General features: G+C 33.0%; 1 protein-coding gene across 1 annotated transcript; it reads left to right on the plus strand.

Annotated features, from left to right (window-relative positions):
* The first annotated feature begins 1,719 nt into the window (after window positions 1–1,719).
* Window positions 1,720–24,634, plus strand: LOC118045408 (glycosyl hydrolase 5 family protein). The gene is made up of 5 exons (XM_035054033.2): window positions 1,720–2,466; window positions 3,059–3,306; window positions 3,383–3,903; window positions 23,481–24,050; window positions 24,091–24,634. The coding sequence occupies exons 1-4, from the start codon at window positions 2,047–2,049 to the stop codon at window positions 23,918–23,920; spliced, it is 1,629 nt and encodes a 542-aa protein (XP_034909924.1). The 5' UTR covers window positions 1,720–2,046; the 3' UTR covers window positions 23,921–24,050; window positions 24,091–24,634.
* The last annotated feature ends 337 nt before the right edge of the window (window positions 24,635–24,971 follow it).

Here is a 24,971-nt window from a genome sequence, read left to right on the forward strand (position 1 = left end):
CAAAAAAGTTGTCTCTTTTGGATTGAAGAAGAAAAACTGTGATTGCAGCCCAAAAATCAGGCGAGAGAATAATGAAAAACTAAAGGGAATGGTTGTGGAGAGAAAATAAAAGGGGGAGGCACTGTTCTCACAATGCAAGTGAATAGTGCTATGTTAATTATATTTCCATGAAGGGGTTGTGCAGTTTGTGTCAAAACAAAGGGTAACACGGCGTCGTCTTGTTTAAAACTAGAGCAAAACGTGAGTTATGTCTAAGAGAGGGATGATGTCATTTTGTTCTTAAACCAAAGGGAAAAAAAAACAAAAACAAATAAAGAAACAACAACGTAATCAAGCATGGCAGCCAAGTAATAGAAATTATTATGATGTTTTCTAATCTAGTCCCTGTTTTTTTTCAATTCCTTCAACAAAACTAATTAACTTTTCCAAGTTTAAAATTGGTCTCTCATTATCCCGATAAACACTTGAAATATTAAATTGGGACCCAATATACATCCCCTCTCCATGATTTAAGTTCTGGCACGATCTAGACCTCAACCAATCCGTATTATGCTACAAACTCGGGTTAGAAACCTTCTCGCAACATGATTCTCTAGTTTTACACTACACATTCAAATGAGAATATCTTGAGTTTTTGATATTGAAATCAGACAATTCAAAAACCCAAATTTATCTACTCGTATAGGACTACAACTTTTATAAAGGATTCAAAGTGAGATAAAATCATTTTGAAGAATAAAATCTAACTGCAATCTGGTTGGTCCAAATGGGTCTCCTGATCTGATTCGGAAACTGAGAATGTCGAGCATCCTGATATAACTGAGAGTATGATCTAAGAACAGCGGGCAACGAAATTGCAATGATAGGAGGATCAGTCTTTAGTGCAAAACTTGGGCTGGAATCCTTCTCACGCTAGGATTCTCTGCTTTCACACTAGATATTCAAACGAGAATATCTTAAGCTTCTAATATCAAAATTAGGTGATTCAAAAACTCAAATTGATCTAAATGTACAGGACTACAACTTTCATTAAGGATTCAAAGTGAGATAAGATCATTTTGAAGAACAGAATCTGACCGCAATTTGTGGGGTCTCCAGATCTGATTCGGAAACTGACAATGCCGATTATACCAAATTGACTGAGAGTCTAACATATGAACAATGGGCCTTAGGATCCAATAAATGTACAAATTCATTCTTTAACATGTCATGAATGAGAGAATATAACTAGGATGATAAGATATTGCATGAAACTAAGTCAAAATCAAAGTCTAAGTTGGAACAAAGTTGGTATTACTAAAGAATTGCGACAACACTAGAATTAGTTTTTTAGTGTAAATTCTAAGGGATTTATCCAACCTTAAAGACCGGATAAAAAGGGAATAAATTTAGCATCATGAAGACTCCTAATTAACCTAAGAAACCTGACGATTTTGGTAGCAACGAGGGAGGATAAAAAGAGCAGAAAACAACTGAAATAGGGTTCAAAAAATTTTTTTTTTCTCTGTTTTTTTCAATTTTTCAACAAACAAGAACTAAACTCCTGTATTTGGTTCAAGAAAGATACACACCATCTTCCAGCATGTGAGCCCAAAAATAAATAACAACATTAGTTATAAGTTTTTTTTATTGATGAATGAGAATCTTTTTATATACAATTATGCATTGAAAATATCTGTTTATTCCTTTTTTGTTTTACTGAATAAATATTATTCAAACTGCCGCCAAGCAAGGGGTGAAATAGGTAGTAAATACGAAGCTACAACTGTGTTTGTGTCGGTGCTTGGTTGTGTTTAATTCTAGTGGTTGTCTTAAATCCATCTGGTTGTTGGAATCGACAATTATTTCACAACAATCTCCTTAATTTATGCTTAAGACTACGCACGTGATTGTGGAACTGTATGCATTCACATTGAATGCATAAGTAAAGACAGAAAAAAAAAAAAAAAGTTCAAATCTGAAACGGAATGTATTCCTAGGATATAAAATAAGGACTTGGAGCTCCGCCCTTGGAAAACCTCCGAAGGCAGAACAAATAATCCACCAATGGGGAGGCTTGTTTTCTTCTCATTTCTCTCCATATTCTCTTTCCTTATAACATTCTCTGATGTGATGATACCACAGAAGCAAGTCATGGCACTCCCTCTGTCGACTGACTCACGGTGGATCGTGGACGAAAACGGGAAAAGAGTGAAGCTGGCATGCGTGAATTGGGTATCACATCTTGAGGTCATGGTAGCCGAGGGGCTTAGCAAGCAACCCATGGATGGTATCGCCAAGCGGATTCTGTCCATGGGGTTCAACTGTGTTAGACTCACTTGGCCAGTTTTCTTGGTAACCAATGACACTCTGGGGTCCCTCACTGTAAGACAATCCCTTCAAAGCCATGGTCTCCTCGAAGCAATATCTGGTTTCCAGGCCAACAACCCCTCCATCATTGATCTCTCCCTCCTTGACGTTTACCAGGTAATTATAGCTCTAATGCTAATCATACCACTGCTTGACATCACCTAACAGTAAAGATTAAAATGAGACAGAATCATGAAAATTTAGCAATTTGCGGTGTCTACAAGATTACTTGCATCATGTTCTTCGCCATTTGTTTTCATATTGAAGAACTCAGTTATCCAAATGCCTAAATTCTTTTGTACTTGCGGGTTTTGTAATTGAAGCATGACTAGTTGACATAAGAACATGATGGTCGAGAAGATAAGAAGAAGTTGGAATGATGATGGATGGATTGTGACCGGCGATAATAATGATTTGTTATAGGTCATGCTAAATGTCGTTGGTTTAGTGAAACTTTAAGCAACATTATTACACTATCAATTTAGTTCAGTTCAATTTAATTTCCTTAAAAAAAAAAAAACCAGAGAGAAATGAAAATTGAGTTTAATGTAACAGCCAAGGTAGTGTTTCCTCTTTCTCTTAAAAGTATATCAATACATTCTAAAATTGTTTTAAAAACATTTATTATACGTTTCCTAAACCAAATACGGTTTTATCTCTTCTATATCTGTCCCTGACACTAATTAAACACAGCATAATTGTGTTTCAGGCAGTGGTGTCTAGTATTGGGAAGAATAATGTGATGGTGATATTGGACAATCACATAAGCAAGCCTGGTTGGTGCTGCAGTAATTCTGATGGCAATGGCTTCTTCGGTGACCAATATTTCGACCCGGATCTATGGATCACGGGCCTAACTAGAATGGCGAGAATGTTTAATGGTGTGCCTAATGTGGTGGGCATGAGCTTGAGGAATGAACTTCGAGGCCCCAAACAAAATGTCAATGATTGGTACAGGTAATTTGTCCTCGGTGAATCAATTGTTGTCTTCCTAAATCGAATGATTTGTTAACATGCTAATGACATGAACCAGTTACATGCAAAAAGGAGCTGAAGCAGTGCACTCAGCGAACCCTGATGTTATTGTCATTCTATCAGGCCTGAACTATGACAAAGACCTGTCTTTCCTGCGCAATCGGCCGGTGAATCTAAAATTTAGTGGTAAAATAGTGTTCGAAGTGCATTGGTATGGATTTACAGATGGGGAGGCATGGAAAAATGGCAACTCGAACCAAGTGTGTGGAAGAGTGGTGGATAACATGATGAGGGTATCTGGATATTTGTTGGACCAAGGCTGGCCATTGTTTGTGAGTGAGTTTGGGGTGGATCAGAGAGGCACAAATGTTAATGATAATAGGTACTTGGGATGCTTCCTTAGTGTTGCAGCTGAACTTGACTTGGACTGGGCTTTGTGGACACTAGTTGGAAGCTACTATTTGAGGGAAGGCGTTATAGGGATGAATGAGTACTATGGAGTTTTGAATTTCAATTGGCGTGAGGTCAGGAATTCAACTTTCTTGCAGCTTATATCTGCCATCCAATCTCCGTTTCGAGGTATAGCATTTGTGACTTCTTCAACTTCTTATAAGTTCCTCAATCTGAATCTTATGCTCTTGATCCTATTCAATTGTTTTTTATAGTCAATCCTTAAGGTTTTGTTTGTTGGAAATTTGTTTTTCATTATACAGATTATCAGTAAATAAAAAATTAATTTATAAGAATCTTTGGTTTTTCTACTCAAATAACCCTTGATTTTTTTAGATTTAATTCTTGATTCATGAGGATAAATTAAAGATTGATAATGATGGAAATTAATAAGAATTAATTTTTAAATCTTTTTAGTTCTCAAAATTCATTATAAAAAATAAAGTAAATGAAGAGTTTAATCTAAGAATTTTTCAGACTTTTACACATTGTTCCTCACCTCACATGTTAGCGTTTTATTCTCATTTTACGTTTTGGTTTTCCTCCAAAATCTAGAGTTTATATTCATATTGTTGAGAGATGTTTGAGTTTTATATTTTTTTGTTAATTTAGATACTAAACCAAGATTATGTTGTTGAAATTTTAGGAGGCATATTGCATATATCCTAGTTATACAAGTTTATAACAAAAAAGTCATAAAAGACAAAATATTCATCCTTAACAATAATAAAAGATTCATTACTTTAAAGTATTTTAACAAGTATCCTTTTTGTTTTAATTTAAGGGCTGATTTAAGTTCTTTTATCTTGAGTTTATAAATTTAAACATGAATAAACTTTAGTCTTTTCTAGGATATCTTTTGTTTCACATGTCTTTGTGATTTGTGATGATAATCTACGAATCCATGCTATTATTTTTTTAACAACAATCTTGTTATGATAAACTAAGCATGTTTGCACACTATTCTAATATATTTACCAACTTTGATTTACAATCTTAAGACTTTATTTTTGTATATATTAGACTTTGTTTAGTTTATCATGTGGGAAAAAAATTAATCATATAGATTTATTTCAATACTATATGTTTTATTTATAACATTTTGGTTTGCTTATAACTTTATTTTATTGTTTTCTCTTTATTTTAAAGTTATAATTTATCTCTTAAAATTATAATTTATGCAATTTATTTGAATATCTTTGAGTTGCCGCATGATATATGTTTATGAACTAAGCTTTTATAAATCGTGTTTATATCTTCGTTTTATACATGTTACTGAAGCGAACCCTAGAGGGATTTAATAGAACCACCCCAAGATTAATCTAATCCAAGTTTGTTAAGATTTGAATGAACTTATCACAATGGAAGACTTGCTCCAAGGCAACAAGATTATAAACCAAGATTTAATCTAGAGATCAAATGAAGTATAAATTCACAACAAAGAATGGTCAATTCTTTCAAGAGTTGAAAGTTCAATCAAGAACCAATATTTAGCAACCGAAAAGTCAGCTACAATGTTGAAAATATCATCAAAATTCTGCCTTAAAATTATCCCTAAAAAGTATTTAAACTCCAAGCCAAAACCCTAGTTTCACTAATAGGTCTCCTATAAGCTCAATTTAAATAATAATCAACCCAAGCTAAAACTAGCCCAAAATAATTAAAATAAACAAGTCTAAGACCCAAATAAAATATCTCCTCTTAAAATAAATAAATTTTGATAGCCCAACTAATTAAATAAGATAAGTTCGTTGTTTTCGCATTCTGTTTGGTAACAGTAAAAGCCCAACTTAAAATGGATGATTCTCTCTCGTCTTAATGAATTAGAAGGCGTGCCATATACTGTTGGAAAGGTATGGAAGTCTAGTTTCCATCCCAACTGAAATCCTATCAAAATTATATCTTTAGCTCTAGTTACGACCAAAATAGTAACGAAAGGGCAAACTGTCCAAACTAGTCTTCTTCTCTCATTCCTTGTGTAATGGTTTTGGTTCCACCAACAAGCCCATCTTGAACATGAATCAGATTAATCAAGGCTTGCTCTTTATTATTAAAAATCCTATTGAAGTCCATCTTAGCCCATGTCTCTTGAAGAAGTCCATTGAAAGCTTCTTTGAACTTCTTAGCCCTAAGTCTAATAACTAGATCAACTGGAACCTCTAATAAATCCTTTCATGGTTGGATCGCATCATCCCCTCTCTCCTCAAAAGGATTTCACCTCATTTCATAACTTATATCAAACAAAGAAAGATCATAAATATTAAATGTAGCATTAACACCATACTTACCTGGTAGATCCACTATGTAGGCATTATCATTAATCATTTCTATGATATGATAAAGAGCATCTCCTCAAGGTATCAACTTTGATGTTCTTTGTTTAGGAAACCTTTCCTTCCTCATATATACCCAAACCTAATTACCTAGTTCAAATCTCACCAATTTTCATCCCCTATTGGATTTGTTTGCATATTGTTCATTCTTCTTTTCTATTTGTTGTCAAATCTTTGCATGGAGATCTTTCACCACTTATGCTTTTTTATTACCATCAAGACCCTTTTATCAACAGGTGAATGAATCAAATCTAATGGTGTCAAAGGGTTAAAACCATATATAATCTCAAATGGTGAACAATCAGTAAAAGAATGCACACTACGATTATATGCAAATTCAATGAATGGCAAACAATCTTCCTAATTTTTAAGATTATTTTGAATGATAGCCCTTAGCAATTAAATCAAAGTTTGGTTAACAACTTCAGTTTGGCCATCTATTTGTAAATGACAAGTAGTAGAATATAAAAGTTTAGTTTCTAATTTACCCCACAAAATCTTCCAAAAGTAACTCAAAAATTTAACATCTCGATCGGATACAATGCTCCTAGAAAGACTATGTAGCTGAATGAGCTCTCTAAAGAAAAGGTCAACTATATTTGTTGCATCATCGGTTTTATAGCAAGTAATGAAATGTGTCATCTTAGAAAATCTATCCACTATAATAAATATAGAATCTCTTCCTTTCCTAGACTTAGGTAGACCTAAAATGAAATCCATAGAAATATCAACCCAATGTTCCTTAGGAACAGGCAAAGGTGTGTATAGTCCATGAGGCATTACCCTAGACTTAGCTTGTCTACCTTTTATGCACCTATCACATATTCTTTGCACATCTCGTGTCATATTAGGCCAATAAAAGTGCTCATGCAGAACCTCTAAAGTTTTAGTAATACTAAAATGCCTAATTAAACCTCCCTCATATGCTTCTCTTACAAGCAATTCACGTAAAGAACAATTAAGCACACATAATTTATTTTTCTTAAACAAAAATTCATTATGCCTAAAATATTTATTCTTGGCCGACACCTTGCATGTGTTATATATAACACCGAAATCATGATCATCAAGATACAACTCGTTAATATACTCAAATCCTAGCAATTTAGTATTAAAAGTATTAAAAAGAACATAACTTCGTGACAAGGCATCAGCGACCACATTTTCCTGCCTTGCTTGTATTTAATAACATATGGAAAAGTTTCAGTAAACTCAACCCACTTAGCATGTCTCCTACTTAACTTACCTTGACCCTTCAAATGTTTTAACGATTGGTGATCAGTATGTATGACAAACTCCTGGGGCCCTATATAATGTTATCAAGTCTCTAAAGCCCTTATTATTGCATACAACTCTTTGTCATAAGTGGGATAGTTAAGAGTTGCACCATTGAGTTTCTCACTAAAATAAGCAATGTGTCGTTTTTCTTTTATTAGAACAGATCCAATATCTATTCTTGAAGCATCACATTCAATCTCACAAGCTTTATTAAAATCAGGTAGAGATAGTAAAGGTGTCGAAATCAACTTTGATTTTAACAAGCTAAAAGCATTTTCTTGTTCTTCTCCCCACTTAAATCCCACGGCTTTCTTAACAATTCCAGTCAATAAAGAGGCTATCGTACTAAAATCTTTAACAAATCTCCTATAAAAACTAGTCAAACCATGAAAACTCCTAACGTCTGTAATGGATTTTGGTGTAGGTCAATCTTGAATAGCCTTAACCTTAGCCTTATCAATTTCTATACCTGTCACACCACCCACATATCCAAGAAAAACAATCATATCCATGCAAAAGTCACACTTTTTTAAATTAGCATATAAGGACTCTTTTCTAAGCACGTCAAGAACTTGTCTCAAATGACCTATATGCTTATCAATCTCCTTACTATAAATCAAGATATCATCAAAGTAAACAACTATAAACTTACCAATAAAAGCACGCAACACATGATTCATCAATCTCATAAAAGTACCAGGTGCATTAGTAAGTTCAAAAGGCATAACCAAACACTTATAGAAACCATATTTAGTTTTAAAAGTAGTTTTCCATTCATCCCTTTCTTTCATCCTAATTTGATACTAACCACTTTTCAAATCAATTTTTGAAAACAATTTAGAACCGTGTAATTCATCCAACATATCATCTAACCTAGGAACGGGATGTCAATACTTTGACGTTATTGATAGCTCGGCAATCCATACACATTCTCCAAGTTTTGTCCTTTTTTAGAATAAAAAGCACGAGAACTGCATAAGGACTCAAGCTCTCTTGAATGTATTCTTTTGACATCAACTCCCCCACTTACCTTTGAAGCTCCTTGGTCTCTTCAGGATTTCTCCTATAAGCCGACCTATTTGGTATAGATGCTCTTGGAACAAAGTCAAATTGACGCTCAATACCTCTAATTGGCAGTAAACCACTAGGAATGTTGTCGCACCTGACATCGCAACAGCCTTAAAAATAAAATGTTTAATGAAAAGAATGGATTTTTGGCATCCTACTTTTTGATGGGGAATGGTCTTGTTTAAGGAGTCGCCACTTAGTATTATGGTCACTAGGAACCATGACTGGTCAATAGAGATTCTCTGGTACAAGACTGGTTACACAAAGGGAAGATATTATCACCCCTTAAATGTTCTGCCTGAGGCAGGCTGCATTGCTGGTTCTGTCATAAATTGCTAACATTTTGTTGGTTTATGCTATGATGGTTTGCGTGTAATATTCCTGACTCTGGCGCTAATGAATATTCAACCACGAATACTTCCAACTCTAGCGTTGGTAAATATTATATAGTTATAAAAACAAATTAAATTTAAATCGGTATTTTTTTTATTCCTAACTCTAACGTCAGTAAATAAAAAAAATAAAAATAAATTTATTTTTGATGTATACACATATTTTTTTTATTTTTATATAGCTAAATAAAATTAAAAAAAATTAAATCAATATTTGTATTCCTGACTCTAGGATCAATGAATAAACCAATAAAAAAAATTTATATTTTTTTATTTATGCATACACAAATTTTTATTTTTTTATTGTTTTTTTTTTGGGCTGGGCTCAACTCAGCCCATATGGGTTGGACCCAGCCAGCCCGGCCCGGCCAATGGCCCAAGCCAGTGGCCTGGCTGGGCTAAATCGGATGCATGCGTGAAGCAATTTCACGCGTGCATGAATTGTGCGAAGTTAATTAAATTACCTTCGCACAGTTCTTGTAACCAAACCAATTTGAACAATTTCAAAGAATACATATAGATGAAGAGATGGTGTACCTGCTTTTAGAGATGGCGAGGATGGTTGCAATGTTGTGGTGCCTCTCGCCTGCTTGACACCTTTCCTTCTGCTTTCCCTTTTGATCTTGTGCCCACGGTCTACTCTTTTTTTTTCCAGCAGATTTTGAGATGATAAAGGAACTGAGAATGAAGATGCCGGCTTCTGTGGATATTAATTTTTGGGTCGTTTTTTTTTTCTTGTTTTTGCAAGGATAAAAGCAATGGCAAGGACAATCCTTGTCTATGTGTATGCTTTTTTTTTTTCTCTCCCCTATTCGTCCCTATTTTTTCTTTGTCCCCTGTTTTTTTTGTTTCGGTTCTTAGTCCCCCCATGGTTTCCCTTTCCTCTGTTTTCTGGGTTTTGCTTACGTTTTCTTCGTCCATGTGTTTTTTCTTTTACCTCTTCCCTCCTCCTTCTGTGAGACCTTTCTCTGGCTTTTATAAAGCCAGAGAAGGTCGTGTGTTCATGCCTTCAGAAATCGCAAGCATCGTGGAGGTGAGAAATCATGGGCTTCAGAAACGGCATCGTGGTGTAGTGGCCGTGATTTGCTAGAATTTCCTCTATTCATGATCTGCTGAATTTTTCCCCTGTTGAATCGGTCTTCAACCAACAGATGATGAATAGTAGGATCCAAAACGACGTCATTTGGCATGAAAAATGACAAATTATAGTTTGGTCCCTAGCGTTTTGAAATGTATCAATTAGGTCCCTTAATCAAATAAATTTTTAATTTTACCTTTGGATCAATTTCATTTAAATCCCTAGATTCATTTAATTAATTAAATCAAAGTTTAATTAAGTCCGCCAACTTATTAATTCTTCTAATTTCATTAATTAAACTAATCCAAATTTTAATTAAATTTCCAAACTTATTAATTCTTCAATTTCTAACCAATTTACTCTCAAATCTGATAATTTCATCCCTGAACTTTGAATTTGTGTTGTTTTAACCCCATTCTCAAATATATTTTTATCCATTAATTTTGTATTATTTATTCAAAAATTGGGTTATGACAAATGTCATCCGAAAAGGTATCCTTAAATTCCTGCAAAAGAACTTAAGAACACTAGGAACATAAGAATCTAAATCATCTGAGTTAAAGAATGCCTCCTTATACACAAGTAAAACATAGGCAAGTAAAAAAGATATGCATGTTTAAGATCATTAGATTTTGCAAAACAATTAAGGTGTTTCCTCACTTTTTCTACACACTCTTCTTTTCTCACCATTTCTTTCTTCTCTCCACTCTCGGCCTTCCTTTGATTTTTTTTTTTGTTCTTGGTCGTGACCCTCCTCTAATGTCCTAAGGGACAAAACTTTGTTCCCTTTTGTTTTCAACTCATGGCTCATTTTCTTTTCCCTCTTCCTCACATCCTCACCATATTGTTCAACTTGTTTTTCCATTTTGGTTGAATCTTTTTATTCCTCTACTTTAGCCGAAACATGTTGCTCTTCCTTATAACCCTTCTTCAATTGAATTTAATCTTCATACACTTGCTTTGGTAACAGTAGGGCAAGTGTATAAATCCTTCCATCCTTCTCCAATGAATACTTGTTTTTAAACCCATCATACTTGGCTTTTCTGTCAAATTACAAAGGTCTCCCTAGTAATAGATGAGTAGCATGTATAGGCACAACATTACATAACACTTCATTCTTATATTTTCCTAGTAAAAAAGAAATCACCACCTGTCTATTCACCCTAACAACACGACATTCATTCAACTATTGAAGCTGATAAGGCCTCACATGCTTTACGATATTCTATCCCAACTTTTTTAACCAAAGTAACACTAGCAACATTAGTACAACTACCACTATCAATGATCATATTACATACCTTATCGTTGATTAGGCATCTAGTATGGAAGATGTTCTCCCTTTGTTGCTACACATCATCCTCCTTAGTCTGAACACTAAGCGACCGTCTAATCATCAAAACTTTATCACCAACAGCATACTCTAAATCACTAGCATCCTCAAATGGTGGCATGTCATCACAATCAGACTTCTCACTAATGGACACAATCTCTCCATCATCCCTTAGAATCATAACTCGTTGATTTGCACACTCTAATGCATAGTGTCCCAATCACTTACACTTGAAACACTTTATATCATGATTATGCTTCGGTTGGACTTCTCCCTTAAGTTTTTTATCATTGGCCGCAACCTGCTTCTTCATGGAGGTAGGTTAGGCATTTTTAAAAGTCATAAATGGCTTCGATGGTGCACTACCCTCTCTCTTATGATTCATTCTCCAACCTGAAGAAAACCCCGTATAAACTCTACATCGTGTATTACCCTTCCTTATCAATTGTCCTTCAACCTTAATGGCTAAGTGTACTAACTCCTCCAAATCAACATATGATTGCAAATCCACAACATTAGTTATGTCTTTATTCAAGCCATTCAAAAACCTAGACTAGTCACTTCCTCATCTTCATTAACATTAGCCCTAATCAGAGCCATCTTTAATTCTTCATGATACTCCTCCCCACTCATATTACCCTGTGTAATCATTTGTAAATGATTAAACAACTCTTGATAATAGTGTTTAGGAACATACCTCTTCTTCATTATTTTCTTCAACTCCTCCCATGTGCAAACTAGGCTTTCTCTATTCCTTTTCCTTTCTACCACCAGTCTCTCCCACCAAACCATGACATAGTCAGTAAACTCCACTATAGCTAACTGAACCTTCTTCTCTTCTGAGTATCTATGAATGTCAAAAATCATCTCTACCTTTCTCTCCCACTCTAAGTAAGCTTCAGGGTCAGTTTTTCCCTTAAATGTTGGGATTTTCAACTTAATACTACCTAAATTTCGATCTATATCACCCAAATCATCAAAATTCCTCTAATGCCCACAATCCCTATCTGATCGAATTCTACCCCTCTTTGGTCGAGCCTCATACAAATCATTCCTATGTGTGCAGAACTCACTACCACGGTTAAAATCATCTTCGGCTCCTTCTATAGAGTTTCCAGCAACACTCTCCTTCTTCCTAGCTTCTCTACCCTTTTTCTCAAGCCCACTTTCAACCTTAGTCTCTAATTGTTGGCAATAAAAAAAAAAAAAATACCTCACACACTCATGTTTCACATAAAAATATAGGCTTTTCACACTAATATGCTCACCACATCTTTTTTTTCACTCAAAATTGCCTTTCTTTAGTTCATAAAATCATTTAGCAATAATTTCATAAAAACAATCAACTACACAGTGAATTTATAAATGCAATATAGACTCAAGAAGCAAGAAATTACAACACTAAAAAAATGAAACTCGATGACAAATTCACAAATAGCAATGCAAATTTGTACGAATAATATTATGATTTGAAGACACAAAATAAAAAAAAAATAGAAAAGAGCTAAGCAATTATGAATTATCAAGAACTAAGGATTTAATTCAAGAAAATTCTAGAAACTTAAGAAATCAACTAAACTACCTAAATTTTCAAGAAACACAATCAAGACTACTAAAAGATTCATGAATCAAGACTAACCATTGCCTAATGATCAAGGTTTCTTCAAGCATGTATTCGGCCAAAACTCAAACAAAGTGATTTTTTTTCTTTTCTTTTTTCTATGTGGCAGCAATCAAAATTTCAAGATTAAGCCTCCTTTTATATATATTTTGGCAAGAACAAAACAAATCAAGAACTTGGGTGTTTATGTCGATTTTGATCAAGAAGCAAAAAAAGAACAGTAACTTATGATTAAGTGTTCAACAAAGCAATAAGAAGTGAGATCCCTAATTTATTTATTTTTATAGGCGACCAAATCTATTAAGAATCAAACAAGAAACAATAAATACTCACATTGAAGGATATAACCTATTATTAGATCTGCTTTAATACCAATTGATGCGAACCCTAACGGAATTTAATAGAATTTACAACCCCAAGATCAATCTAATCCAAGTTTATTGAGATTTGAATGAGCTTATCATAATGGAAGACTTGCTCCAAGGCAACAAAACTATAAACTAACTCGATCACCACGCCTACAACTGGAAATGAGCAAAGGAAGTATAAATTCACAACAAAGAATGGTCAATTCTTTGAAGAGTTGAAATTTTAATCAAGAACAAAGATTGAGCAACCAAAAAGTTAGCTAAATAGTTGAAACTATCATCAAAAGTCTGCCTTAAAATTATTCCTAAAGAGTATTTAAACTCCAAGCTAAAACCTTAGTTTCCCTAAAAGGTCTCACATAAGCCTAATTTAAATAATAATCAACCCAAGCTAAAACTAGCCCAAACTAATTAAAATAAACAAGTCTAAGACCTAATAAAATTTCTCCTCTCAAAATAAATAAAGTTTGATAGCCCAACTAATTAAATAAGATAAGTTTGTTGTCTCCGCATTCTATCTGGTAGCAGCAAAATGCCAACTTAAAATGGATGGTTCTCTCTCATCTTAATGAATTAAAAGGTGTGTCATATATCATTGGAAAGGTATGGAAGTCTAGTTTCCAGATCAACTAAAATCACATCAAAATTTGATTTTTATCTTTAGTTATGACCAAAAGAGTGACGAAATGTTAGACTGTCTAAAGCTAGTCTTCTTCTCTCAATCCTTATGTAATGTTCTTGGTTCCACCAACAAACTCCTCTTGCACATGAATCAGATCAAGGCTTGCTTTTTATTATTAAAAATCTTCTTAAAGTCCACCTTAGCCCATGTCTCTTGAAGAAGTCCATTAAAAGCTTGTTTGAACTTCTTAGCTCTAAGCCTAGTAACTAGACCAACTAGAACCTCCATTTCTTTCTTGTTTAAATATAATTAGTCCATTAGCTTGCGCTTTGCCATAGGATGACCTTTTTATTATTTTAAATGCCAAAAAGAACACTAAGAGTGTGGAGGTTGTTTTTGCAATGCTATTAAACCTGAGAAAGAAGATAAATCTTGAAATCCCTTGACTTGGATATTTTCCCAGCACGAGTTTCCAATAAAACTATATAAGAGCTAACCCAATGTCAATTGGTTTGTTTAATAAATTCAAAGAAAATCTAGATGACCATTTTTTATTTTGAAAAACTAATATTGAACGATGAAATAGGGAAAAAAAAAACAATAAAACAAGAAATAAAAGAGAACATCGGGCCATATGAATTTTTCAAACCCATAACTCGGGTTATTAGAATGGAAATACCATACATGAAAAAACATTGAAACTTAATCCTTGTAAATCTAATGTCGAATGATGAACTATCATTATTACTATTATCATTTTTATTATCATATTAATTGTTATTTTTATTACTATAATTACAGCTATTATTATTATTATTATTATTATTATTATTATTATTATTAGCACTATTATTAGTATCATTATTATTATTAGCACTATAATTAGCACCCAGCTGTTGCTACTGCATTATTATTATTATTATTATTTGCATTACCAGAAAAGGGGTAGAGGAAACAAGGTTACGCCCTGGGGAGCATAGTGCATCTGTTTTGGGTACAGAGGCGACGAGGGGACCCGACCACCCAACCCAACAGGTCAGGGGCGAGCCGGCCATAGGTTCGAATCCTGCCACCTTTCTTGTGAATCATCCCATGGTTACCGAATGATGGGAATAATTTTGAAATGAGCACGAAATGCCAATATATGAATTGTTATTATCACTACCACCACCATAATTATTGATATCATAACCACCACAACATAATAAACTATTATTATTGTTGTTGTTGTTGTCGTGACATGCACGACATCGTATAGCAGAGCTGCCTTCTAGAATTGAAGGTTTTGGGTTTAATCATAAGGTTATGATTTGAGAGAGTCGTCACCTAGTAGCATGGTTATAAGAAAACCTATGGTCTGCAAGAGCTTGGATAAGGGAACTAGTTGTGCAAGGAGAAGACACAACACCCCTAGTTAACCCTATATAAGGTAAACTATATTTTTTATTAATTATTTTTTAGGTCATGTTTCTATATTTTTGTCTTGCCTAAGGTTCAAGACAGATTTCTTTTTGTGAGGAAGTCTCTACTTTACTGGGCTAAATTATCACCGTTCAAAGGCTTAAATTTTCGCTTCACAATTATTTGCTAGATATAGCTAATTCCTAATGTTTATTGCTATTAATTCATTTAATTTAATATCATGAGTACACATTACCTTGCAAAATTTATACCTCAAATATTAATTAAACAAATTAATTTTTGTGGTATTTTTGTAATCTTAGTCAAATCCTAATAAATGATCATAAACTAGTTACAATATTTATTTTTTATTTTTTAAAACATGATAAGAAAAACAATTTTGTTTTTTTAGAAAATATGCTTGAAAATTTTTAGAATTTGACTGTATGCAATTAAAACATTTGGGTTAATGATTTTTTTTTTATCCTTTTCTCCCATTTTTTTATCATTCATTTAACACAATAAAATATGCAAAAACACACACACATACTTCCTTTTCCATTAATTACTCACACACTACAAGTTTTGCATTTTTTACAAACAATACAAACTCAAATTTCTAAAAAATATGGATCAAATGCAAACCAAAACGAAAAATACGATGAATGTTCTTTATTAACTCCAAAACATGATGAATGAAAGAGACAAGGTTTTAAATAAATAAAGGCATAATGTTGTTTGCAAACATTCATAGAAAAAAAAAATCAAAGGTCTGTTGGCATTAATTAACATTCAGCAAACACGATTTTTTTCAAGAATGGGTTTTGGTTCGAAACCGAAATTCTAAGACTAAAACTTACTAAAACATGTTCTTGATGCATGAAAGTCCTACATTATTTAATGATAATGACATGTGAACTTGTAGAAACCAACAATGAATCAAAATGGGTTCTAAAACTAGTACCTAAAGCCATGTTCATCTGTTGGCACTTTGGGTGCGTTCTTAAAAAGAATATAGACAGACCAAAAACCCAAAAAAAAAAAAATCATTTGACCTCTATAACATGCATTTTTAGCCCCGCAAAACACATTATCAAAACTAAACCTTTGGTTCTTAAATACACAAACAAAAAACACCAAATCATTATTCTTCATACACGAAATGCAACCTTCAAAATTGCCAAGTCAAAATAGAAATTCATTATGCAAAACTTGGATCCAAATTAGGCATTTCGACATCACACAAATAGGAGCAAAAAAATGCTTCAAGGTGAATCTAAAAAAAACCCCAAAACCAATGTAAAGGCACCTACCCGAAATACTTAACAAAAGCATCTAAAATCTAACAAAACAAAATATATTAATCAAACACTCATTTCAAACTACCATTACATGAACATGTAGCAACTATAACTTAGGAAAAATAGCTTGCAAAAGAATAATATACAAAAGGACATAAAAATGGCTAAAAAAAAAAACTAAAATAAACAAAACAAACATCAAACCTTAAAAACATCTAAAACACAACATTAAACAATTAATTACAATTGTAACATGGATTTGAAAAGGTGTGAGGGGGTGTGCTCATTGAGCTTCATAGAAATATCAACCCAAGGTTTCTTAGGAACAGGTAAAGGAGCATATACATGAGGCTTTACTTGAGATTTAGCTTGTCTACAAGTTATGTATTTATCACAAATTTTTTACACATCTCTTTTCATGTTAGGCCAATAAAAAGGTTCATGTAGAACTTCTAAAGTCTTAGCAATTCCACAATGCTCAATTAAATCTCTCCCATAAGTTTTCATTACAAGCAATTCATTCATAAAACAATTAGGCATACATAATCTATTCTCCTTAAATAAAAATCAATCATGCCTAAAAAATTTTTCATTGGCCAAAACTCTACACTTAACATATATCGTACCAAAATTATTATCATCAGGATATAATTCTTTAATATACTCAAATCCTAACTATTTAGTGTTCAAAGTATTAAAAAGAATATACCTTTGCGATAAAGTATCTGCAACCACATTTTTCTAACCTTGCTTGTACTTAATCATATATAGGAATGTCTCAATAAATCCAATCCACTTGGCATATCGTCTATTTAACTTATCTTGGCTTTTCAAATGTTTCAATGATAGGTGTTCCATATGTATCACAACTTCCCTAGTCAAAGATAATGTTGCCAATTTTTCAAAGCTCTTATTAATGCATACAACTCTGTCACAAGTCGAGTAATTAAGAGCTATACCCTTAAGATTTCACTAAAATAAGCAATGGGTCGGTTTCTCTTGCATTAGAACAACATCAATACAATCAAGTAAAGATAACAAAGCTGCCGAAATTAATTTTGATTTCAACAAATTAAAGGCATTTTCTTGTTCTTCACTTCATTTGAATCCTACTGATTTCTTAATTATTTCAGTCAATGGTGAGGCTAATGTGCTAAAATCTTTAACAAACCTCTTGTAAAAACTAGCCAAATCATGAAAACTCCTAACTTCTATGATTGATTTAAGAGTAGGCGATTCTTGTATAGCCTTAACCTTAGACTCATTCATCTCTATGCCTTTTGCACTAACAACATAACCAAGAAATATAATCTTATCTATGCAAAAGTCATACTTTTGTAAATTAGAATACAAGGATTTCATTCTAAGTACTTCAAGAACCTGTCTTAAATGTCCTATATACTCATCTAATCTTTTACTATAAATGAGTATATCATCAAAGTACACAACCACAAACTTACCAATAAATGCACGGAAAACTTAATTCATCAATCTTATAAAGGTGTTAGGTGCATTAATAAGTCCCAAAGGCATAAACAACCACTCATTTCAACTATATTTAGTTTTAAAAGCAGTTTTTCATTAATCACCTTCTTTCATTCTAATTTGATGATAATCAGTTCTCAAATCAATTTTAGAGAAATAAATTAGAATCATGCCATTCATCCAATATATTATCTTATCTAGGGATAGGGTATCTATACTTTATAGTGATATTATTGATGGCTCTGCAATCAACATACATTCGTCAAGTATGGTCTTTCTTTGGCATTAAAAGTACAGGATCTGCACAAGGACTCATGCTTTCTCGAATGTAACTCTTTGACATCAACTTATCCACTTGCCTTTGGAGTTCCTTAGTCTCTTCTGGGTTACTTCTATAAGCTAGCCAATTAGGTATAGCTACTCCTAGCACAAAGTCTATTTGATGCTCAATTCCTCTAATTGGTGGCAAACCACTACGTATCTCATCTAGAAAGATATCCTTAAATTCCTGCAAAAGAATTTTTGCAACACTAGAAACACAAGAATTTAAGCCATTAGAATTAAAGTATGCCTTCTTATATATAAGTAAAATTAGGCATCTCAGAAAACATAAGTATGTTTAATATCATTAGGTTTTGCATAGAAATTAGGTGTTTCCCAACTTTTTTTATTCACTCTTCTTTTCTCACCTTTACTTTCTTCTCTCCACTCAAGGCCTCTAACCCTTTTTTTTTTTTTTTTTTCATTTAGCTGAAACCTTCTTCTCCCTTTTTAATGGCCAAAACTTTATCCCTTTTTTTCCAACTCATGGCTCACTTTATTTCACTTTTCCTTGCTTCCTCACCATGATATTCTGTTTGAAGTTGTTCTTAATCAAAATCCTTCTCTAATCTCATCTGATCTTCATGCACTTACTTAGGTGATTGTTGCTACATAATTTTTTACCCATGTTTTTTTTATAAATTTTCAGGAAAAAAAAATAGCGAAAAGAACAATGAAAACTCCAAAAATTTGTATTTTTGATATATTTGCATCATTTTTAGCATTTTCAACGGCATCTTAGAAAAATTTTAATTTTCAAAGGTATTTTAAAGGCGTTCAACTTTTAATGTGTTAATTTTGCAATCACTGATTTTTCTTGTTGAGTCAACGTTAATATTGCTCGCTTTTAAAAATAAAAAATAAATAAATAAATCCCCCTCTTTTTTACTATAGACTAGTATTTATAGGAGAAGTGTGGCTTGGCCACAATCATATTGGTCCCTTAACTTTTTTTTTTTTTTCAATTTTGATTTTTTTTTTTTTTTGTATTTTTTAAAGCGAGCAATATCAACCTTGACTCAATAAGAAAAATCAGTGATTGTAAAATTAACGCGTGAAAACTTGAACGCGTTTAAAATACCTTTGAAAATGCTAAAAATCATACAAATATATCAAAAATGCATTTTTTTTAGGGTTTTCATTGTTTTTTTGCTATTTTTGTTTTTTTTCTGAAAATTTATCAAAAATATGGGTCAATAAGAAAAATCAATGATCTTTATGCACTTGCATAGATGATAATGGTGCAAGTGTCTATACTCTACCATCTTTCTACAAGGAATATATGTTCTTAAACTCATCATGTTTGGCTTTTCTATCAAATTGTCAATGTCTTTCTAATAATATATGTGTAGCATGCATAGGAACAACATCACATAAGATTTCATCCTTATAATTGCCTACTAAGAATGTAACCAACACTTGTCTATTCATCTTACTAACGCCACATTTATTCAACCATTGAAGCTGATAAGGTCTCTCATGCCTTATAGTACTCTAACCCAACTTTCTAACCAAAGTTACACTAGCAACATTAGCACAACTACCACTATCAATGATCATACTACATATTTTATTTTGGATGTGACATCTAGTGTGGAAAATATTCTCCCTTTGTTGCTCTACATCATCTTTTTTAACCTAAGTACTCAAAGCTCTCTTTATCACCATGACTTGCCCCTCATGTTCAACATCACTATCATCCATAAGTGGTGGCATATCATCATAATCAGACGTCTCACTAGTAGATTTAATCTTTCCCTTATCCCTCAAAATCATGATTCTTCGATTTGAACATTTTGATGCATAATACCCCAATCCCTAATAGTTAAAACACTTAATATGTTAATTACGCTTCATTTGCACGTCGGTTTTAATGGCTGAAACGTGCTTCTTTGGGTTGCTAGGTTTGGCAACTTTAAGAGTCATTATTGGCTTTGATGGTGCATTACCCTGTCTCCTATAATTCATTTCCAACCTAAAGAAAACCCGAATAAGCTCTAGGCCGCACACTACTCTTTCTTTACATCTATTTCTCCACTTTAATAGCCAAATGCACCAAATTCTCTAAATACATATAAGGTTGTAATTCCACCACATTAGTTGTCTTTATTAATCTCACTCAAAAACCTAGACATTGTTACTTCTTCATCCTCAATAACATTATCTCTCATCATGGCAACCTTTAACTCCTTATGATATTCTTCCACACTCTTGAAACCCTGAGTAATAGTCTATAATCAATTAAACAATTCCCTATAATAATGGTTAGGAACAAATATTTTTTTCATGATTGTCTTCATCTCCTCTCATATACCAACAACTCTCTCTCCATTCCTTGTCCTATCTACCACTAATCTTTCCTACCAAACCATAGTATAAGCAATAAACTTCACAACAACAAGCTTAACTTTCTTTCCTTTAGACTAGTTATGGATATAAAAAATTAGCTCTACCTTTTTCTCCTACTCTAAATAAGCTTCTGGATCCATCTTACCTTAAAAAGGTGGAATTTGTAACTTAATACTACCCAAATTTCTATCCAAATCACCCATATCATCAAAATTGCCCTTGCTACCAAATTTAGCCCTAGGCCGACTACTCTCCTTATTTAGCTGAGACATGTAGAGGCCATTCCTATGTGTACAAAACCCACTACTATGGTTAAAGACATCATCTTTGGCTTCCTTTTTAGAGTTTTCAGTCACACTTTCATCTGGATGTTAAACAACTCTTCTTGAATTTTTCCTAACTTCTCTACCCTTTTTGCTAAGCCTACTTTCAACCCTAGTCTCTAATTTCTCAAACCTACTTATCATCTCCCCAAACATAAATTCCATTTGTTGGCGCATTTCAGAAATCCCCTTATCTGAAGTTTTAGTCCTTTTTTGTTATACATTGTCTGAAGATATTTTTTTTATCCTGCATGAAAAATGTTAGTAATAAAAAAAATATCGCACACCACTCGTGTTTTACATAATTTGTAGGCTTTTTACTCTAATATACTCATTACGCCTTTTTTTCACTCTATTTCCTTACTACAATTCTTAAAATTAACTAGCAACCTATCAAATAAATCAATAAATTTCACAGTGATCTTATAGAATAAATTTAAGAATTAAGAATCAAGAAAATTATGAAACTTTCAAAACAAAACTATGATGACAAATTCATGAATAGCAATGTAAATTTGTGCGAATATAATGACGATTTGAAGACATGAAAAAAAAAAAAAAAACTAACACAGATATGAATTATCAAGAACTAAAGATTTAATATAAAAAAAATCAAGAAACTAAAGAAATCAATTAAACTACTCAATTTATCAAGAAAAAACAATCAAGACACTTAAAGATTCAAGACGAACGAAATTGCCCAATTATCCAAATTTAAGAAAGCAAACCTTCAGTCAAAACTAAAATTGTGATTTCTCCTCTCTTTTTTTTTTAACTTTGGCAAGTATAGGAAGAAATATATATAATGTTATTTCTCTTCTCTTCACTCTTTTTTTATTTCTTTTTTTTTTTGTAATATATTCGGCAACAAGAAAAATAAAAAAGATTAATAGGGGTGTGTGTCGATTTGCTCAAGAATGCATTAATAAGAATACAAGCTTGTGATTATATGTTCAACAAATCAAAAAGATGGAAGAACCCTAGTTTTTATTCTTTCTTTTTTTTTTATCTATGGCTGAAACTTTCAAGAAGAAAAATAAAGACATAATTGAAAGAATATAACATGAGATTAGACGTGGCTCTGATACCAACTTATACGAACCCTAACGGAACTTAATGGAATTCAAGAACCCAAGATCTATCTAATCCAAGTTTAAGTATGAAATTGAGTTTATCACAATAAAAGACTTGCTCTAAGACAACAAGACTATAAACCACTCAATCACAACACCTACACTTGGAGATGAGCAAAAGAAGTATAAAATCACTCACAAAAATTGATCAATTCTTTAAAGAGTTGAAATTTAATCAAGAACCAAGAGAGACAATATTTTTATTTTGCAAAAATTAATTTTTTCAATATTCTTCACAAAGAGTACTTATATTAGAAAGCTAAGTAACCCTAGTTTCCCTAATAGGTCACACATAAACTCAATTTAAATAACACTCAAACCAAGCTAAAACTAGCCCAAACTAATTAAACTAAATAAAATACACAAGCCTGAAACTTAAACAAGTGTTGCCGCACAAAACAAAGATAGATTAATAGCCCAACTAATTAAAATAAGACAAAGTTGGTTTTTCTTGTAATTTGTTAGCACCATCAAAACTCAACTTAAAGTGAATGGTTCTCTCTCATCTTAATGAGTTAGAAGGCATGCCATATATAATTAGAAAGGTATGGAAGTCTAGTTTCCCGCCCAACTAGAATCGCACCAAAATTCAACATGTAGCTCTAGTTATGATCAAAACAGTAGTGAAAGGTCAAACTGTCCGATTTCAGTCTTCATATCCGATTCCTTGTGTAATGGCTTTGGTTCCACCAATAAGACCTTCTTGAACATGAATCAAATTAACTCAAATTATTTATTACCCTCTTCAAGTCCATTGAAAACCTCTTTGAACCTCTTAGCCCTAAGCCTTGTCATTGAACCAACTGGAACCTCTAATGGATTCTTTAGTGTTGCTTGGATCACATTAGAAATATTTGAGTTTCATATTCTTTGATTCAAATACCTTAGTTTAGAACTACATCTAAACCAATATGGTGTTGTTGAAATTTTGGGAGGCATGTTGCATACATCCTAATTACACAAATGAGGAGTAATAAAATCTCAAGGACAAATGATTCATCATTGACAACAACAAAAAATTCATTACTTTAAAGTGTTTTAACAAGTCAGTACCTTTCTTGTTTTAATTTAAGCATAGTTGATTTAATTTTTTTTTTTTTGTCTTGAGTTTATAAATGAAACATGTGTAAACTCTAGTTTTTCTTGGAATATCTTTTATTTAATGTCTTTGTAATGATAAATTATCAACTCATGCTAATTATTTTTTTAACTACAATCTTGTTACGATAAACCAAGCATATTTGCAAACTAGTTTAATATATTTACAAACTTTCATTTACACCGTTTGTGTAAAATTCAGGGCCAGGTTTATCAGAAGCTAATCCACATAAAGTGATTTTCCACCCATCAACGGGTCTTTGTGTATTGAGGAAATCAATGCTTGCACCACTAAGATTAGGTCGTTGCACGGAATCTGAAGCCTGGAACTATACACCCCAAAAGATATTGTCAGTGAAAGGGACATATTTCTGCTTACAAACAGATGACGTGGCCAAACCAGCAAAACTTGGTATAATATGCACAGATTCTAATTCAAAATGGGAAACCATCTCAGATTCCAAAATGCACTTGTCATCTAACGCCTCCAGTGGCACAACCGTTTGCCTAGATGTAGATTCCAACAACACCATCGTGACAAATACTTGCAAATGTTTGAGTAACGATAACGCATGCGACCCAGAAAGCCAATGGTTTAAATTAGTTAACAGCACAAGAAGTTCTACCATGACAAAACTTTGACTCGGATGAATGCAAACCTCAATTTCCCAGAAAAGGACTTTTCGAGGAAGTTTCTAGGCTCGGTACTGTAGCTTATATGGCAGAAAAGCTGCCTATGGAGCACCTTTGCAAGTTGCTAGTGTGGGCAAACCTAGAAGTATATAGCAATAATTAGGTTGAGCTGGCAGGACTGTCGGATGCATCTATCAGAACATTCTCTCTCCTGTCCATTTCCCCTTGTTCAAATTTAGCTGCAAATTAGTGCAGGTTTGCTGCTTGTATGTTTGCTTATTGCAGAAGCTAGCAGATGGACCCATGCACTATAATGTCTACTATCTAGTAGTATTGCAACCAGCTAAGAAAATATATGAAAAGGACTGCAGCATTTTGTAGACTTTATAAAACTATGCTCTTCTTCTTTTACTATCTTTTTCTTAAAAAAAAAAAATGCACAAGAATTTCAGGAAATGAAAGACAAGAACTGGCAGATTACCGGTCCTGTTCTGAAAGGACAAATGCTAATGAATACCATTAAGAAAATAGATAGACTGAACCTTATAGTTTTCACACACAATAAATGATCAACAAGAGGGATCTTGCCACTCATAAATGGTTCAACAATCCATTGCAAAGGAGTAAACTCTGTGGATATAACCTCTACAATCTTGACAAAATCATCGTGTCAAACCATCAAGATACAACCTTCTCAAAAAAAAAAACAAGGAAAAAAAACAATTAGCTAATTGGCAGGTCAAGATCTTGACCACTACAACTCCAACTTGCAGAAAATCCTTCATGACAGACTCAAAAATAGCCATTGCAGCAAGGGAACCAGAGGCCATGGTAGAAAATAGCAGAGTTTCTGTACCCCTCAAAAGTGATCAGTGCAATATAGCAATAAGAAAACTCAGTTTCTCAAGCAAAACGTGTACAAGTTTATAGAACATGGCCATGGTACCTGGAAAACCGGACAGGTGGTGGGTGGGCTTTCTCAAATTGCCATTCTCTTATCAGGGAGAAAATAGCTAATCTTTCTGTAGAAGAAGTTTTATCTGAATATCAACTTTTGATT

Source organism: Populus alba, chromosome 10 (assembly GCF_005239225.2).
Source record: "Populus alba chromosome 10, ASM523922v2, whole genome shotgun sequence".
Lineage (NCBI taxonomy): Eukaryota > Viridiplantae > Streptophyta > Magnoliopsida > Malpighiales > Salicaceae > Populus > Populus alba.